This window comes from Saccostrea echinata, unplaced genomic scaffold (genome assembly GCF_033153115.1).
Source record: "Saccostrea echinata isolate AGI-Se365-2 ecotype Australia unplaced genomic scaffold, CSIRO_AGI_Sech_v1 ptg000028l, whole genome shotgun sequence".
Taxonomy (NCBI): domain Eukaryota; kingdom Metazoa; phylum Mollusca; class Bivalvia; order Ostreida; family Ostreidae; genus Saccostrea; species Saccostrea echinata.
In genome coordinates this window covers 7,508,974-7,529,712 of record NW_026889777.1, presented here as the reverse complement: position 1 = coordinate 7,529,712, position 20,739 = coordinate 7,508,974, and the positions used below count along the sequence as shown (strand labels likewise).

Genomic DNA, 20,739 nt, shown 5'->3' with positions numbered 1-20,739 from the left:
ATGCTTTTATCAAGTATAATTGTCAAGATATTAATCTCCAAGAAGTGTCATTGTTTTTAATGTTATATGCAGATGATATGGTATTATTTTCCAATTCTCCTGAAGGATTACAAAAAATGCTTGATGTGCTTTATTCATATTGTAATGATTGGAAATTATCTGTAAATGTAAGTAAAACTAAAATAGTAGTATTTAGGAAATCTGATCGATTGAATCAAAGTTTTAAATGGTATTATAATGATGAGGAAGTTAAAACTGTCAATGAGTTTACTTATCTTAGTCTCACTCTGACATACACAGGTAATTTTCATAAATCTCAGGTAAAATTGGCTACTCAAGGGAGGAAATGTATGTTTGAACTTTTGAAGTCTATGAAAAATGTGCATTTTTAACTTTGTTACTTGTTTATCTTTGTTTGATACTTATGTAAGTAGTATATTGAATTATGCAAGTGAAATATGGGGATTCCATAAAGGTGATGCTATAGAGAAAATACATTTAGAATATCTCAAAATTATGTTGAAAGTGAGAAAAAATACATCGATGATTGCATTGATGATCTATAATGAACTTGGTCGCTTACCTCTTTTTATTCAAAGGAAAATTCGTATTATAAAGTTTTGGTTAAAATTATTGGAGTCAGAAAATTGTATATTGATAAGTATTTACCAAGATATGCTTGAAAGAATTGAGACAAGTTCTTGTACAAAATATAATTGGTTACTTAATGTAAAATATTCATTATTTTCATTAGGGTTTGGAGAAGTTTGGTATTGTCAAAATATTACAAACAAAAATATATTTTTAAACAAAGATTAACTGACTGTTTCCAACAAAAATGTGAGGCTTTTTTTTCTTCGTCATCAAAGTGTTCTGTGTATAGATATTTAACAAATAAGCTGTGCATGCAATCCTACTAAATGAAACCTATTCCAACCAAGTATATTCAATTGATTACAAAAAATAGACTAAGTGCACATTTATTAATGATTGAGAAAGGAAGATTTACTAATATTCTTTGGGAGAATAGATTATGTTTTTGTTGCCAAATGGAGGTTGAAGATGAGTACCATTTTATATTAAAATGCTCACTTTATCACGAGTACAGGAAATTGTATATTAAAAAGTATTATTGGTATAGACCTAGTATGTATAAACTTTTACAATTATTATCAACTGAAAATGTGAGTGAACTAAGTAATATAGGGAAATTCCTCCAAAAAGCAGAAGCACTTAGAGATTTACATCTGTAAACTAAGGATTTTTTTTAATGTTTGGTTGGAAATATTGTATACAAACAATCGTATGTTAAAACAAGTATATGTAGATATTTTATGTATGTATATTTCTTCCGTGCTATACATCCTGTATTTGTAATGTTGTAATCTGATAAGCCATATGGCTTAAGGAATAAATAAACAAACAAACAACAAACAAGAGAAATTCCAGCCCTCCCATGGGTGTAATTATCAAGCACTGGTCAAGGAGAATTTGATAACAGAAAATTTCACATCAAATTAGAGAGAAATTAATGAGTTTAGTGTGAGGAGCTAACTGGTAGAGCATCTCTGATCAAGCAGGTGTTATCTATATCTCTTGGGAATCAGCCGTGTTGGATTAAATAGTTGGCTAGCCTAACTTTTAAAATGAATTTGGTGAAAAGTAATTATAACTTATTTGATATTGTATAATAAATTAATTTGATATTGTATAATAAACTAATTTGATATTGTATAATATAATTAAAACTAATTATACTCGGGAGGGGGGGGTGATATTGTAATCAGCATGCCCGTTGTCTGTATGAATTGCAGCTTAAAACCAGTCTGACATTCAATCTAAAAAAAAATCAAGTATTTAAAAAAATGTTTTAATTATGGTAGACAGTCCCTACAAATCTAAGAGTAATACAGGAACCTTATTAAAAATGTTGCATCAAGATTACATAAGTTTTTTGTTTCTTTTTATAAATCTTTGTAAAAAAAAATCTTAAATTTAATTTCAGAATGACACAAATATGCATTTTTATTGCACTACAAAGCAGATAGTATGTATAGATCCATTCATCTGTTCTCTGAACAAGCAGCTCTTATCTGTATCCTTTGGGAATTAGACAGACGAACTGCTTTTCAGTTTATAGCACATGTCATTTGATGGCCAGCATTTTTAATATTAATTTGTTATAGATTAAGTTGTTAAGACTAAATTGATATCGTTTAATATGATATTTTTATTTTATTTTTTGAAAATATCAACTAATTCCTAATTCAGAGCATCGTGTCTCACAAATCTGAAAGCTGGGGGGGGGGGGGAGGGGGGCTGCAGATAGGCATTTGTCAAGCTCTAACACAACCAGTTGAGGATCTATAATGTAATATTTGTTATAATTAATGCCTACACCACAGGAGATGTATAAAAAAATATTATAAGGAATGGAAAAATCCTTGAAATCCTTGCATCAAGGTTGACATGATTTTCTTGCACTCTAAACTGTTTATGACAATTGAACAATATTTGACGGGCGTATCATGCTGTGCTTTATTAAAAAAAAATAAGCAAAAGTGTGATGCATTCGTAGCCTAACATGGAGAGAATGTGAAAATCGATAGGAAAATGACAGTCCTCTATTACGAACAAATTTTAAATTATAATTGTACTTGAAAGTTTCGTTGAAAACAAACTCGCCGTCATACAATGTATTTATCTTTTCAAGGATATTATATCCATCCAAAATTAAAAATAAAATAAGGTAGTAGGGCATGATTGCAAAATTTAGTACAATGTATTTTTAAATTATAGAAAACAATGAAAACGATAAGATGATTACTAATCAATATTTACATCAACTGAATAATTTCTCCTTTATTTCTAAAGAAAACCATTGCCGTTTGTCAGTTCATAAACAACACTCCAGGCATATCACCTTGACAGATTTCTTGATCAGTGGCTCTTCCATCAATGAAACGTACAATGACGTACATATCAATAATACAATAATTCAATCTTTTTAATCCTACTTTAAATGATTATTTATACAGATATAAATATAAACAATAAAATGTATTTCTTTGGTTGTTAGTACGGGAATTAACGTCGCAGCTATTGCAAAAAAAAATTTATATAACCCGCTTACGCGGGTTATGTATTTTTTCTGCAACAGCTGCGACATTAATTCCCGTACTAACAACCAAAGGAAGCATTTTATTGGTTAAATATCCATATCCTAAGATATCAATCAATGCTGCTTCGTTTTCTAAAAAATCTGTCGGAAATATAACTTGGAGACAGAATTGTAAAAGCCTTCCTATAATGCCACTGAAGACGTTAACTAATCGCCATCAAACAACAAAGCACAGGCTACGACGAATCTTCTGACTTCTCAATCCTGATACTGCTCTATATTGATTGATCCTATAAGATCCAGAAATCGATTACACACCGTATAAATTGTGTGTTGGTGTGTAAACTGTATGTCTAAAATTAAAGAAAAATGTTTGTGATAAATAATGCGAAGGTTCGCTTTGTTGCAGCAAATTATTGCTCTCAAAATGAAGGCATAGGTTACCCTATAAATGCTTTTCAAGATCATATAAATGATTTTCAAGATTTTTAAAGTCGCCCGCTTGGCGCAGTGGTTAGCGGGTTCAAATCCACTGTGTGACATTGAGACCGGCCCTTAAGTTGAGACCGTATAAACCAAGGTCTCGTGTCGCAATAGGTGTTGGCAGGATAAAGATCCCTCACTGCTCATAGCCCGTAAGCGCTGAGTACACGTCTAAATTTGCAGCCCTCCACCAGCAAGTAATGGCAACTCAATATGAGTGAAAAATTCTCGAAGGGACGTTAAACAATCAAACAACCAAAGATCATTGAACCAAAATAAATGAAAAAAAAAAGATGGCATTGCATTTGTTATATATACATCCAATAATTATTTCTTATGAAAGGTCTTCCCCCTGTAAAAAGGTGTGATTGTCATGTAGGAATATATTTTAATGGAGTTCATTATGGCACTCACCAAAGAAAAGGCCAAGGCAAAAAATGTTGATGCAGCTTTATGGCTTTCCTCAATATGTATAAGCATATGAATTTCGATAAAAATTCTTTAAGAAGTTGAATAAATCTCACCAATATGTATCAGCTTGTTAAGTTTGAAAAAAAAAACATAAATAGTTACTTTTAAAATGAGCTAAACACAAAATTTAGAAAATTGGATCAAGGTCAAAAGAAAGGTTAGAGGTAAAAAAAAAACGTTGATCAAACTGAATACTTTTCACCAATGTATCAGCATACAAGATTTAATGAAAAAATCTTGAATAATGTCTTTGAAACTGAACTAAATACAAATTTTTGAAAAGAGAGGCCAAGGTCAAACGAGAGCTCGAGGTAAAAAAAAGTTGATGCATTTGATGAGCTCTCTGCAATATGTATCAGCAGAGAAGGTTCGATAAAAATTTCTTGAATAATTTCTTTGAAACTGAGCTCAACACAAACGTTTGGAAAGTGAGGTCAAGAAAAATAAAAGGTCAAAGTAAGATAAGAAAATAACGATGAAGCTAATATATCGACATATACGGTTTTATAAAAGTATCTTATATAATTTTTTTGAAACTGAGCTAAATACAAGTTTTTGAAAAGAGAGACCAAGGTCAAACGAGAGCTCAAGGTAAAAAAGGTTGATGCCGTTGAAAAGCTCTCTTCAATATGTATCAGCAGATAAAAGTCGATAAAAATTTCTTGAATAATTTCTTTGAAACTGAGCTCAACACAATCTTTTGAAAAGTGAGATAAAGTAAAAAAAAAAAGGTCAAGGTTAAAAAGTGTTGATGCAGTTGAATAACTTTCATCAATAAGTATCAGCATACTGTGAAATCACTAATTTTCGTGGTGGTTTAATTTTCGTTGTTTTCGAGGTATAAAGAGACCCACAAATTCATGTCCACCACGAAATTATGTCCACCACGAAATTTCATACATTTGTACCCAATAATTGATTTTCGTTGTTTTCGAGGTGTAAAGAGACCCACAAATTCATGTCCACCAGGAAATTTCATACATATGTACACGATAATTCTTCATCCAGGAAATTAAATCCCAATTAACCCATATTTTTCCCCCAAACCACAAAAAATTGACCTCACGAAAATATGTGATTTTACAGTATGAAGTATCTTAAATAGTTTCTTTAAAACTGAGCCAGACACAAAGTGTGACGAAAGAACAAATGAAAGAACAGGACGGAAGACGGACACTATATGCCCTGTCCATATTCATCGCAGATTAATTAAATTATTATTTAAAAAAAAATCGGTTAACACAAATACGGAGCAACGGCCCACTTTATCTTAAAAGTGCACGTTTATGTCATAACACTCGTATATTTCCGAGAGATATTTGAAGTTCAGTTATAACGGGTTATATATCTGGTGAAGTGGTCAACGTGTCAGTCTTTAAAGAAAAATCTCAGGATTTTATCGCTTGGGTTCAAACTTCTACTTTTTTTTTTACCATAGAATACAAGCTCTATATGCTCATAGGCATTCCAACGCCTACTTTGTCCATTTTCTTCAAGTTATGACCGATATTCCAAGAGAAAAATAAAATTACAGGGAGAAAGGTGAAGAAAACGAATGGTATCGATCTCAAAACGATCTATAAACAATACAAATCTGTGAACATGGCATAAAACACGGACCCTTGGAAATTCTGGGATCAGGTGGCTAGGTGGAGTAAGCATCACATGTTGACCTGCCACACCCGCCGTGAGCCCTGCGTATTGATTAGGTAGACGGAATATTCCGTAGTCAAATTCGGTATAAAAAACAAAGGCCTAACAATTGGTATGAAACGCGAAAATACGATTCAGTGATCAGGTTATATTTAATAACAAGGTCATTAATAAAACATCCAAATATAAAACAGATTTGGCAATCTTGGGTTTCTTTTATTTCACGTTTACTGGGATATATCGAGTCGACATAGGAATGGCAGTAATTAATTTATCATTAATTGATAATACGTCGTCGATATATCTAAATGTTGAGTTGAAGACCATAACAATTGTTTTCTTCTTCTCACGTTGAAGTTTTTGAATAACTTCAGCTTCATAGGAATATAAAAACAGTTAATTCAGAGAATCTATGTCCCCAGCTTAAAAAAGAAGAGGTTGAAAAACTGAAAAAAAAAATGCAGATGGAGAAATGAAAAGTCAACCTTGACCTTTCAGTTTTTGGACTTAAAGATAACAGGGGTCTGTTTTATGTTAAAATGCTTAAGGTAAAGATAACGAAAAGGGATCAATCTTAAAAAATCTACAGAAAATACAAATGTGTGGAAACGGCATAAAAGACGGACCCCTGGAAATTCCATAGGTGGGATCAGGTGCCAAGGATGTGTAAGCATCCCCCTGTTAGTTTATTCAGTTTCATTGCAAAAGCTTATAGAGAACTGAAGTTATCATCTGAAAACTATATATGATGTATAAATTTTGACCTTGGTCTTTAACTTCAAAATCAGTAGGAGTCTAATTTTATCTTTGATTTTTCGAAGAGTTACATACATTTCAATAAAGGAAGAGAGAGATGAAAGATGTAAATTCTGGTATTAGATGTAGAAATATTTTATTCCTGATACGATACTATCACATCTAGAATATACAGTAATTATCGACCCTGGGAAATGTGCTATCTTGAAAAGACATTAGATTTCGCTGTCATTACAAACTAGCTTCATACGACAGGTCCAAGTATTGATTTCTTATCTGTGAAACATGCATTGTCCTTCCAGTTCGACGTCTCTTTTGTACAATTTGTTTCGTCGGCTGTGTTTAATTAAGGATGTAGAATACTAAAAAATATGATTTAGAATTTAAAAGACAGTTTGTACAGGCTTTAGTTTTTTTTATCACAGAATTTTCTTTTTATGCAAACACGACTCATTCTTTCGTTCTCCCCAAGCCTGTACTTTTATACAAGTATCAATGCTCAAATTCAGTGCATATCTTAAAAACAAATTGAAATCCCCCATATAAATATAAATTTATTTCAATTTCACAACGTAACAATTTAAATAATTTGAATCTTAATGCCACGAAATACAAGAAGTTAGTATAAAACCCCACTTTCTCGAATTTTCGAGTTTCATGTGATCTTAAACGTCCATTAGAGCTAGGTCTCAATTTACTTCATATTTTGTCACTTATGATATTAACGCTTTATTGACGCTTTATTCAATAGCTATAATTGATTTCTTTTCTTGACTTCTTTATATATACACATTCATATCTTATTCAGATGCCCTCTGGTTTAATAACGGTGTGTGTACATCATCTAGAGAAAAACACTGCCTATATAAGGAATATCACATTCATGCTCTAAAAAACGAAAAAAAAAAAATACTCCAGCTAGCTGCAATTGATCTGTACTCTTAATTTAAACAAGTAACTATTTATATACCAGCTACCAGCTGCAAGATATTTCTATAACTAGGCAGGTTAATGACAAAAAGTAAGTTCATGATACAAAGATATCAACATTCTCATTTAAAGTTGATCAATGTGGAAGATACAATGACTTTTTTTTTGGAAATATACAATCTTTCTTTAAGTGGAATGTTGAATGACGTCTTTCCTACAAATTCTTAGGTCATTATTTTTACTCTGATTGCCTAAGGATTTTTTCATTTACCCGATCATGACAAGGAGCACACGACGGGAGTGACCCTTGGACAGGGGATGCTTACTTCTTCATGGCACCTGATCCTACTCTGTTTTTCAGAGGTCCATTAAATGGACTTTTCAGAAAGATCACTAATCGTTATCTTCACATATATAAACGACAATTAACCGTAAAATACTAGTATGTCATCTTTTTCAGTATTTCCTACAGTGAATGAATTCACGAAAAACAAAAAAAATATACGGATATAGCTTTATTTTTAAATACCATTAAACATAACCGAACCTTATGCATAGTCCTTTCACTACCATCCTTAAATGATGATATCATTTCTTTTAAGGAACCTTTTTATTTTACATCTAATTTTTTGGCCACTATTATTCAAAGGATTCGAGACTAATAAATTAATAAAAAGGAATTAACGGTATTTTTAGTATTTTAAGTTGTATATGAAAAAATATCACAAACGGTACATAGAAAATCAGCAAAATTACATATTGTGCTCCATTCATATTTATATTTATTTGCATTTTAGTTCCTCATGTTTAGCAGTGCATTTGTTTCAGGTTATCTCGATATGTCAAGTCTGTCAGTTTTGTTTGTTGATTTTTAAGGGAGAGAGATTACATCTTAAAATGTTTATTATATATATATATATATATATATATATATATATATATATATATATATATATATATATATATATATATATATATATATATATATAAAACATGTATCGATTCAGATCATAATTTATTAAGTGTTCCTGATTTTTCCTTAGTATTTCCTTATAATTTTAAATAATGAAATTATTTTCTCTGTATCTAGGTTTGCCTATTGCCCTGCTTCAGTTACTGGCAAGGGACACCAAGTCAAAAGTCCTTCAGAAGGCTGAGGAGTACATAACACAAGCTGCCAAAAATGGGACAAAACTTGCCATTTTGCCGGTAATTAGACAAAAACTACTCCTTATTGAAAATTTCGCCAGCATTGTATTCCAAGTATATTGTCCAATGTCCTTTGCATTGTAGGAACTGTTTACAGTAGAGCTGCATCCCCCCGTTATGATGGCGAACAAAGAAAGTATACCTGATGGAGAGACGTCTCAGCTGATGTCACACCTGGCCAGGGAACACAACATGCACATAATAGCAGGTAAACACCACAGGTATATGTACACGTTAACTTCACTCCAATCACCCACAATTCTCTGATTGTTGAACGTATTTTTTAATACAGGGTATTTATAAATGGTAAAATTGCAGTATGAAAAAAAAATTTTGGTATGTACATGTGCATCAATAACAAACATTTGCTAATTATGTAAAATGTATTTTGTAGGCTCTGTACCAGAAGAAATTAAAGGAAGCGAAAAAATGAAAAACACAACTGCCATATTTAATCCAAAAGGAGAGTTAGAAGGGAGATATACAAAGGTCAGTTAACTAGGTAACTAAGGATATGCAAATTATTTGATTGAATTATTACTGGAGGAACTGTTCAAAGACATTTATTTATATGTTACTGGAAAAAAGTTCAATCGCCCAAAGAAAAACAGCGAAAGAATAAAATAATAAATAATCTTTTTAGTATCAGAAGTATTGTTTTATCTTGCAAGTGTTCATAAGTGAAAATCACCATATTTTATTATATTGTGGAGAATTTCAGGTATATTGATGCAAATTCATATAGTTACATGTAAGGTATATTTAACAAAATTAAGTTAAACTGTGCTAGTCATGTGACATCTTACACTATAATTTACCAGTGGAATATAGGTAAAGAAAATACTAATAATACCTGATTCATAGCATATATAATGATTCTTGTAGGACGTATTTGGTTATAAGTAAATTGGGGAAAATTTATCTGTCCATCAATCTGACTTTTACAGATCAATTCATTTAATGTTGATTTTGGGGAACATTTATTGATTTATGAGTCTGATCTCACAAATCCGTTCAATCAATATTGTTTTGAGAAACATTAACCTATCTATGTGTCTGACTTTTACCAATACATTCTTTTGATGTTGATTTGGGAGAACATCTGTCTATCCATGAACACGAGTCTGTGTTTACAGATGCATCCATTTGATGTTGATTGCTAGGGTGGGGTGGTGGTGGTGGTTATCAATCTATAAATTTGATTTTTTACAGATGCATTCTTTTGATGTTGATTTGGGAGAACATTTATCTATCCATGAATCTGAATGGTTTGAGCATGGAAACAATCCAGCTACATTCAAAACTGGTAAAATTATAATTTACTTTATATTATTATACAATTATGCACAAAATGTAACACGAGTGTAAACAAATTCGAAAAAAGACACACTGCCATAAACTGAGATTATGACATGTGCCGTCATTTTGCATAGAATCAATTCAAAATGTACCCCGAACTTACGTTCCTCCCTTTCAATGGCAATGCAGCGACATGTATTTTGAATGTTACTTGCACCACAGACACCACAGGTTCTGTCACATCTGTTTCATATTTGGATATTTTACTGATTATTGACAATAAGGGCAACTAACAACTAAATTGCATGACAAACGATATGACTTTAGCTTTTCAGTCGATCGTCAACTTTCCTTATTTTTGTAGTAATATTCCACTATCACCTGCATATGGTGTCTCCTAACTTATTTGATACACAAGAGCATGTTCGGAGTACAACCAATTCAGTTCTAAACCGAGGCAGAATACTGATATATAAGTTCATGTTATATGTACAGAGGTTTCAACAATCTTGTTTGAAGTCAACATTTTTGTGAATTCTTCGGTCGTTAAAATGCCTTTGTTAGCAAATATAACCTATCATTGGGTCGTACATTGACTGACATATTTCATACCAATTGTTAGAGACCTTTGCTTTTATATTAACTTTGTCAAGGAATATTCCGTCTACCTGGTTAATACAATGGGCGTAATTACGACGGTTGTGACCGGAGGACAGGGGATGCTTACTCCTCCTAGTCACCTTATCCCATCTCTGGAAATTTCGGGGGGGGGGGGGGGGGGCTGTTCTGTGTTTTATGCCCTGTTCACAGCTTTGTATAGTTTATATGTTTTTTTTTTTCTTTTTTTTTCTTTTTTTTTTTTTTTTTTTTTAGATCGTTCACAGTTCGTTATCATTTTTTTTTATTCTTTGTCCTGATTCTGCGCCTTTTGAAATATTGTGAGACCTGTATTGAAATGTGGAGTGATATTTTCTTTTTAAGCGATATTCGTGGGGAGTAGAAGTATTGTGCTATTGATATATTGTGAGTTTCGCATTTTATTCGATTTGCAAGTACCGAAAGTCGAGTTCAGTTGGACATTAGAGCAAGATTAATTTAATCTTTGTTATCTTCATATTTCATAACAAAATCCTTTTTTTTTTGGTTCAAATACTAAAGTTGAACATGATTTTGCAGCCTTGTAGTTATTTGATATTAAAAAAAACAGCGGTTATCAAATTTTTTGTCGATGTCGACATAAATTGTATTGTTCGAAAATGTAGGAAGTGTACTTTATAAGATGTTTTGTCTTTAATTATTATAAATTATACATGCACATTTGCTTTATCAAATTACATTTGTAATTTTGCAAAGTACAACATACATATAAATACAATATTACTATAATAAGTTTTACAAAAGCTCGTACTTAATTTAAAAAAAAAAAACAAGAATGAGAAAGACAATTATTACAATAAAAAGCAAAATAGAGCTTTGCGAAAAACCAGGAGAATAAATAAGCGCAGTACATCAACGTTCTCAAAAAACGATACAGTAAAACTCGATTATTTCGAAGTTCTGGGGACCTGAGAATTTACTTTGCTGTATCCGTAATTTCTTTATATCCGTGTAACAAATTCGTTAAAGAATACATAGCGACTTCGCAATATAGAATTTTTTCCTTGAAGTATGACTACCAAATGTATTTAGGGAAGTATAAAATATAAAATTTACCTTGAAGTTCAAAAATTTTCGGATGAATAGTGTTCTAAATATATATACTTACAAAGTAAATGTCAGTTCAATATTTTAAAAACTAAATTCTTTAAAAATTCGCTATAAAAGATGTAAATTTCGTTATTTCTAAATTCTAGCGGACACAGAATCAGTTCGCTATAACCGTAAATTCATTATATCCGAGTTCGTTGTATCCGTATTATTTTAAGAGGAATTGTTAAGAATTTCGCCGGGGATTGAAAAAAAACTTCGCTAAATTCGTTATTTCCGTGTTCGTACCAAACGAGTTTTACTGTACACTGTATACAGCAATTGTAAACTAGAAAATAAATTTCTGTTTTTTCGTTTCAGATATATGTAAAGTTGGAGTAGGAATCTGTATAGACGTTCGTTTTCCTGAAATATCACGCTATTATACAGAACAAGGTCAGTATAGTCTCTCTCTCTCTCTCTCTCTCTCTCTCTCTGTATTTGTGTCTGTATGTGTGTTTCTGTTTTTAGGCTATCTTTAAAATAATGTTTGTCCTCTCCCGACTCGGGATAATAAAAAGGGTCGGTAGGTATGTGGGGAAAAAGTATAGAAATTTTCAACATCAATGCCGAATGTTCAAAATCTTTTAAAACTGAAGGTAATTATTAACTTAAAATTAGTTATCGGGATGAAAAAATTCTGAGAGAATAAAAAAAACGTTTCCTGGAGATTAAAAAAATTTAGTCGGACCGTTTTTAACCAGTCGGTCGGGAGAGGGCAAACAAACATTTTTTTTAAAGATGACCTTATAAATGATACCTAAAATTCTTTAAAGACTGTAAATTGCACGTCTACCTTGGAGCTTTTAGTGCAGCGAGAACCGGACCTGCACATTGGGACGTCCTTTTAAGAGCACGAGCAATAGACAACCAGGTTTACATAGCAGCGTGTTCCCCGGCGGCAGATAAGTCACATCACTACGAAGCCTGGGGTCACAGTGCAGTGGTGGATCCATGGTAATAGTGCTATTTCTTGGGGTTTCTAAATAAATTTTTCTCTTTTCGTCGCTTAACCTTCCTTAACTAGTGATAAATTTAAAACAGAATGAATCTTTTATATTGTTTACAATTTTTATTTTTACTTTTATCTGAATTTAAATTTTTAAATTTCTATTCAAGTTTGAATCAAAATCCTATGAACGTCGACACAGTATGAAGTTTATAAATTAAATAATGAACTTTGTTAATTTGTCCTTGTTTTTCATTTCTGTATCAGTACTTTGATTTGAAAATCTAGTTAAGTTCTCCCAGGCGAAATCAAAGGACCTTACTTCAATCAGATTGCTATAGTGTTGTCCATATTAATCTTCTCTTCGAATTGATACCATGAGAAATCAGCAAAGTATTTCGATTGTGTTTTGGTCCTTGGATACTATAGTTACTAATATTAATAAGAGGAATAGCGTACAGTGTAGTCTGGGCAACTTACCGTTCAATATTCTGTTTGGCAATGATTTACATTCCTTTTTGTTATAATAAATAAATAAATAATAAAATGAAGGCAAATCCCCCAAATTCTAGAAAACGTTTTTCTTGTATAAACTGCTTTTTAAATTTTAATTTTGCAGAAAAGGAGTAAGAAAATTGTTTTCCCTTTTGTGTTCATCTGTGTCAATTTTTCAAATTTCTTTTATTTACAAGGGGGAAGATCATAAGCCGGGCAGAGGGTGAAGAGTCCATAATATATGCTGATCTAGGTGAATGCATTACAGACATGTCAACTTCCATTGAACCATTACTATGAAGTAACCCATGCGCGGATCTAGAGGGGTTGGGGGGGGGGGGGGGTCCGGACCCGGAATTGGCAGAGTTAATAAAAGTATATACTGAATCAAGTAAAAATGACTTTGAACCCTCCTTGGAAAACGTGGATCCCACCAACACCACCACGAAATAGGTGTTTTTTACGTTTGGGAAATGATTTTAGTTTTTTTGTTTTGTTTTTTTTTTTTGTTGCTTTTTTTCGGTCCAAAATTTTTTACCTGGATAAGGAAGAGAAATTTTTGTTTTGTTTTGTTTTTGTTTGTTTGTTTGTTTGTTTTTTTTTTTTTTTGTTTTGTTTTTACTTGTCAAGAAATATTTTGGTTGGAAATTTTTTTTGACTTAGGTGGACCCCCTCTCGAAAAAATTCCTGCATCGCCCCTGTAATTATCATTGTCAGAAGAGTAATGGTGTTTTAAATTTATGAACAATCGTACAATTTTCCTGTAGCTGTTCAAGAGTGAAAAGGTGAAGATAAAATAAGTTCAAGAAATGAGAAAAAAGTATCCATTGAACATAAGGTTTCTTGCCAGGGATTGGACAGTTTTTTCCCCGTCAGAATGGAAAGTGCTAGGTAAGGGTTGTGAATGAAATGAAAACGGAGTAACAACTCAAGTAAAACTCTTTAGAAAACACAATTACAGTCGAGCCTTGTTAATTCGGATCCCTTTGTTTCCGAGCAAATCGATTTATAGAACATCCGTGTTAGTAAATAAAACGTGCCTATTTCAATTGAAAGATGATTTGAAAATATTTTATTGTATAAATAATATACAAATGGTTTGAACACAAGTTCTAGCAACTTACGAGGTTCACACCATAAATGGCTACAACTATTAATGTCTATAGAAAAGAAGACTTTGATATACAACCATGTTTGTTTTCATTCTTTACATGATAAACATATATTTAACTAGAGTTTTAGTGTTAGGATGTATAAATTAATTTAATCTACAAAAATCTCTTATAAATTTTTGTACGTATTGAAAAATATATTCATTGATTTCAAGATTTTGTGACCCATCTCCCCACAGAATAGGTGACAATCAATAAATTTAATTTAATAATTGGTTTAGTAAGACATAAAAGATTTCTAAACAGCCCCTCCCTAGCATGTTGAATTGAAAGAAATAAGATTGAATTCTGTTTTTTACAAATTCTGTTTAAACAGTGAAACGTCCAGACTATTGGTGTCCAGATAAAGGAGGCTCGACTGTACTGCAGTTTTCCTGAATTGAAAACCATTAGCACTGTCCACTCTCCTTCTTCACATTGAACATCAACATATATGTAACCATAAAAAAGATAGAAGATTATTTCAATGATTAAGATTGTTTATTAATTTACAAATAATAACAAGTCTTAAATACCTATAACAATTGAACTTATTATCCTTTTGAAACACTTATTTTCAGATATGAATTATCTAAATAAAGTGAGAGGCCAGCTTCCAGTGGAAAAGATTCGCCGTAAAGACTTATATCATCTAACGTACAACTGGTAGTGAACAACAGTGTCATCCATGAAAATTTCAAAAAAATTGTCATGGTTGAAAAATGACGAAGTCCATGATGTTTTTCAAACAGTAGATTACTTGTGATTGGAATTAGAAAAGATTCCTTAAAGACAACGCCCTGGATGATATGAAGTTATAAGTTATAGAGATCTGTATGCTACTGTACTTTCCCAACTTAGAAGATGTATACATGTACCTTCAGAAGCTACAAGCAGATGTTTATATATAAATGATATAGGCAATAGTTTAGGTTCTCATTATGGTGTCGTTAAATATTAAATTCTAGAATGACATAGAAATTCAAGTGTTTTTTTATTCATATTGCAAACATATTGCCAATCTATGTCTGTTCAATGAGATGCATGAAAGCAATCAAAATACCCCTTGCATTACTTGGTGTGGACAATCCGTGCCTGTCATTTTCATTCAGTAAAATGTTCACATTTGAATATAAAGAGTCGATATATGCACTAATTGTAACATCGTATGTGGCGAAAGGGAAACTTCGACAGATTCTGAATTAGAACCTACGGATCCAGTGACGAAATGGACCAATCATGTGTTTGCCCATTGCATATATGGGCGATTTATTTTTATGTTTTTTTTTTTTTTTTTTTTTTGGGGGGGGGTCATTTTAGCTCTACTGATTGATGGGAATTTAAAGCTTATGTGATTGTTAAGTGTCAGTCTATAGTTTAGTAGAATTTTCTTAATTTTTTGCCAGATTTTCATGAAACTTTGTTTTAAAGCTGGATATGTACATGTATTTCAATTTTTATTTCAACGCAAACTGTTTATTTCTCTGTTTATCTTTTTTTCTTAAAAATAACTTTCTCCTCCTGCATTTTTGTTCTAATATTAATAAAACTTGGTACTCAAGTTAGCGTGTAAATATTGATTTCGTAGTTTTGATTTCAACAAACAACCTAGAAATAAAAAAGTTAAAAATTGTGAAAAAGTATCCTCTTCTTTTACATTTTGTCTGAATTCAGTAAAACTTGATACAGTAAAAATCGTTTAGTACGAACACGGATTAGGCGAATTTATGGATGTTGCGAAGTTTTTTTATTTGATCCGCGCCAACATTCTTCACTATTCCTTACAGAATTTTAAGGATAAATAAACTCTGATTTAAAGAATTTACGAATACAGCGTACTGATTATACATGTATGTCCTGTAGAGGATAAAAATGAAATTGACATCCTATATAGACGTAATATGTAGATAACGAACAGTAATCAAGCTCAAAAGTCCATTGAAACAATACAAATCGGGAGCAGAGCAAACACGGACCTCTTAAAACATGAGAGATGAGATCGAGTGCCATGGAGGAGAAAGCATCCCCTATCGACCGGTCACACCCACCGTGTGCTCCTTCTCATGACCGGGAAAACGCAAAAAAATCCGTAGACAATTCAGTGTGTAAATAGTGGTCTAGCAATTCGTATTAAAAATGCCAGTCAGCAATCAACTTAATGATGGACTATGTTTGCTGACAAGGTCATTGTATCGACCATAGAACTTGCGAAATAATGACTTAAACCCACATGCACGTGATAAGGGTATATTGCTACATAAGTAATGGAAGTTGACGATAGAAAAGTAGAATTCATTACGTTTATAATAAAGTTTGTTGTTCGGATACCATAAACGTATTTTTCTAGTAAAATATCCAAATATGAAACAGATGTGTCAGACTCTTTTGTATCTTATTTCATGTTCACTCGGGTATATCGAGTCGACATACGTCGGCGATATATCTAAATGTTGAGGTGAAGGCCACAGCAAGTGTTTTCTTCTTCTCATGTATAAGTTTTGGAATAAATTCTGCTTCATATGAATGCAAATATAGATTTGCTTTAGCAAATTGTTCAAGATTAAAAAAAAATCAAAAATAATTTTTCGTAAGTGTTGATATTTGAAATTCAATGCATTAGAAAACTTATATAAGTACTCCAAGTAATTTTCGTACATGTATTTCATACTTACCAGAACATATGCGGTAGTCTTACTTGAAGATTGATTGTTTTACGTCCCACTCGAGAATTTTTCACTTATGGAGATACATCAGCATATACCGGTGAAGGCTTTAAACTTAGACTTTTACTCGGCACTCAGAAACATTGAACAGTGAGGGATCTTTATTGTGCTAATGCATACCGTAATACTGGGTCTTGGTCTTTAAGGTCTCAGCTGAAAAACTTTTACTTCAAATTGCCAAGCACTTGGCAAAGGAACTTTGCTACCTATTTTTGTCGACTTAGTTCTCTGTCGACCGGCTGATCACGGAGCGAGCGCTCTACCTACCGAGGTACCGTGACGGCCATACTTGAAGAAATAGATGTATATTGCGAATTCGCTGCATATTCTTAAACAAATTCGTTATACGGATATAGCTATTAAATGATATAGCAAAGTAAAGTCACAGGTCCCCAGAACGTCTCTAAAATCGAGTTTTAATGTATATGAGTAGGCTCCACGAAAATGCAAAGATCTTCATTTTTGTCTTTGACTCAAGATATGAAGTTGCATATTAAGGTCACTAAAATAGAATAATATGTTAAGGTCGTTGTAAAACTTCTACAGTTATGTTTTTATTCCCATATGAATATATAAAGATATATCAAGTTCCATTCTTCTCTTTATAAGTTATTGAATAGGGGAGTTGTCGTTCTGTTTGATTAAAGATGCTTTTCCTCCTACAGTTTAGCTATGAATTAATAGAATGTATTACAAAATCCAATGACATCAGGAATATGAAACTTTGAAGGAGTGTTTCTGGTCCATTTGTAGAGTGAAAAATAAAAAAAAAATAGACCTACATATCTAACATGGACTCTGGTTCCATTTTTCAAATTTTGTCACGCTGTTTGCAACAATCGTTCCTGCATTTAAAAAAAACCTTAATTCCAAATTTTATCATGAGAATGGTAAATTCTCGAGGGGATATGAAACTGAAACAAAGAATCAACCAATCACATAATTCTATGTTTAGTAATCCAACTAACACTCATGTTCTCTTTCAGAGTGATATTGTAGAATTGCACAGTTCAGATTTTATGCTTTAATACATTTATTACGACACAGAAATATTCATATTATCAAGTGTTTAGTATTCCAAAAATTTTTGTTAAATAAATCTGACTCTAGACAGAGTTCCTCTGAAGTTGAAATTAAAAAGATGCTGTAATTCCCTATTGAAATAACCATGTGGTATATACTACAAATGTGTTGGAAATCTCAATGGACACACACTTTATTTTATTTTCCGAGGTTTTTTGTATTCTTATGAAGAAAAAAATATTGAAATATTTGTGAGTTATATTGGATGTTTTGATGTAATGACGACAAATAATAATGTATTTCATTCAAATGTTGACTCAATATATACCAGTATACTGTATATAAAAGACACCACAGAGTGTGTCACATCTGTTTCGTCTAACTGAATACGGACGTAAATAAAAATAGAGCTATGACAAACGGGAAAACTTCAGCTTTTTCCTCGTCACCTTTACATATCGATTCTATATTTATTTTCATATGCATATGTCTGTCTCCTACTTGATTAGAGACTCATAAACATATTCCGTGTACTAGCAATTTTCAATCTAAAATATGTTGATTTTACAGGGCAATTAAAGAGTAGCAATTTGCAATCTCTTTGGCCGCTAAAATTTTGTTAGGTTAATTTTGTCTAATATATTTCCCGCTAATTATTATTATAAAGAAGCCTCTGCATTACTGACCAGGTGTCCTACTGAAGAGCTATCCAGGGCATAAGCCAGGGTTCATATAACCCATTTTACTATATTTCTAATCAAACAGTCTTCTCAGTCGAATACACACAATGCAGATTAAACTGCAGAAGGGATGGCGTTTTACGGCAGAGGTGCAGCAGTTTGACAGTAGTGGTACAGTAATGGTTACAAACAAGTCGCTGTCCTTTAAAAAAGGATTGCAATACGTGGACCATATGCAAGTGTTTCTAAACGAAATTCAAAGAAAGTTTCTAGATTTAGTGATTTTACAAAGGTGTAATTAATTTTTTTTTTTTTTTTTTACATGTATCTTGTAATTTTCATCGTTATTTAAGTCTGCTTAATTAGGTTGTAATGATAAATAAATCATGACCTAGAAATGATATGAATATGAAATGTTGATCTAGATATCTATCATAATATTGTAATGTAGCCTTTAAAATTAACAACAGAATTAAAAGAGGCTTAAGCGTGCAGGTATCGTAATGGCTGAATTTTAACTCCATTGGCAGATCCAGGGAAAGGGGGGGGGGGGGGTCGGGTGTTGGAACCCACTTTATATTTGCAGAAAGAGAGAGAATGGTTTTTTCTGTTATATAGATATTTCTACGTCTAGTATTTTCAATTAAATAAGTACTTCAATTTCTGCCCTTTCTGCTCTCTAGATAGAGTTTTGCTTGAGTTTTGATTTGCATTGGAAGCTCCCCCGCACTTTTTGTTGCGGGAAGGTTCAAAATACGGAAAATCAAACATTTAAAAGAAATCAAAATATACCGAAAAGTTAGACGAAACCCCCCCCCCCCTCCCAAATAGGATTTAAGAGTGTGGTGCACAGGTTGTAATTTTAATTTATTTTTGCTTTTCAACTTTTTTTTAGGTTGACCCCTTTAAAAACCGTTGCTACGGGCTTGAATGTAAGTGCCTGCGGTGTGACCTAGAACCCCCTTTCAAAAACTGCTGGATCCGATCCTGTACTGGAGCACTAGAAGGTCTCGGAACTAGAGGGTATCGAATTATCTAAAACGATGCTAGGTTATCGATTAACTCGATCAATTTGAAAATTTGAAAAACACAAAAAAATGATTAATTTTGTGTGTGTTTTTTACTCTGTCTCTTTTTAAATAACGGAATGGTTAATATAGAACACCTGCAATAGTAACTTCTCGGCAAAACAACGTGTTTATCCGAGATCGCCAGAAGGTCTGAGAAGATGCGATTGACAATCTCATCGCACGTGTATGGCACGCCAAATTCACAAAAATGAGCTAATCATAGTTTCACAGTTGATAAACTAGGTATATCGACTGTAAACTAAAGTTTACGGACCTTAAACTATAATAGTTAACGATGACAATCTATATTTCGCATCTGTAAACTATAGTTTACACGATAATCTATGTTTCACAAGCGTAAACTATAATTAACACGGAAAACAATCATTTGCTACTGCAAAATATAGTTTATGTGATAAATATAGTTTCACGATTTGTAAACTATGATTTACAACTCTAAACTATACTTAACAAATGTAAATTATAGTTTAGGTATTGTAAAGTATTCTTTACAGACATACAAAGCGCCAAATTCACAAAAATGCGATAAACATAGTTTTACACTTGAGAAAAACAGTTTAGGAACAGAATCTCTTAATTTGTATTGGAGATGCACAATTTTCTGTGAAACTAGATTTCACGACTCTAAACCATAGTTTACGATCAAAACTATAGTTAACAATAGTTTTTTTTGTTGCAAATTATATAGATCGGCTAATCCTAGTTACAACATTATAAGATTTTGCTATGTAACGACAATTGCTGTTAAATATATATATGCATGTATATTTCTTGTTAAAAGTAAATGTTCTATTATTTTAAAGCAAATCTAGTTGGAAATAAAAAGAAAAATGACAGGAAAATTATTGATTAATTTTTTTTTTTTTAATTTAAAAGAGAAAAATAGAGACACCGGAATGCGTGATCTGTCATTAATAAAAGACATGTATATCTTATATTAATCTGTAAATAAAGACATA

General features: G+C 32.0%; 1 protein-coding gene across 1 annotated transcript in view; it reads left to right on the top strand.

Annotated features, from left to right (window-relative positions):
• LOC133193690 (omega-amidase NIT2-like) overlaps nucleotides 1-14,933 on the top strand; it is a 30,324-nt gene extending 15,391 nt beyond the window's left edge. The window contains exons 2-9 of the mRNA XM_061329644.1: nucleotides 8,505-8,623; nucleotides 8,708-8,831; nucleotides 9,018-9,112; nucleotides 9,836-9,929; nucleotides 11,990-12,064; nucleotides 12,445-12,625; nucleotides 13,310-13,365; nucleotides 14,845-14,933. Coding sequence (XP_061185628.1) covers nucleotides 8,505-8,623; nucleotides 8,708-8,831; nucleotides 9,018-9,112; nucleotides 9,836-9,929; nucleotides 11,990-12,064; nucleotides 12,445-12,625; nucleotides 13,310-13,365; nucleotides 14,845-14,933 — 833 coding nt within the window. The remainder of the gene's footprint in view (nucleotides 1-8,504; nucleotides 8,624-8,707; nucleotides 8,832-9,017; nucleotides 9,113-9,835; nucleotides 9,930-11,989; nucleotides 12,065-12,444; nucleotides 12,626-13,309; nucleotides 13,366-14,844) is intronic.
• The last annotated feature ends 5,806 nt before the right edge of the window (nucleotides 14,934-20,739 follow it).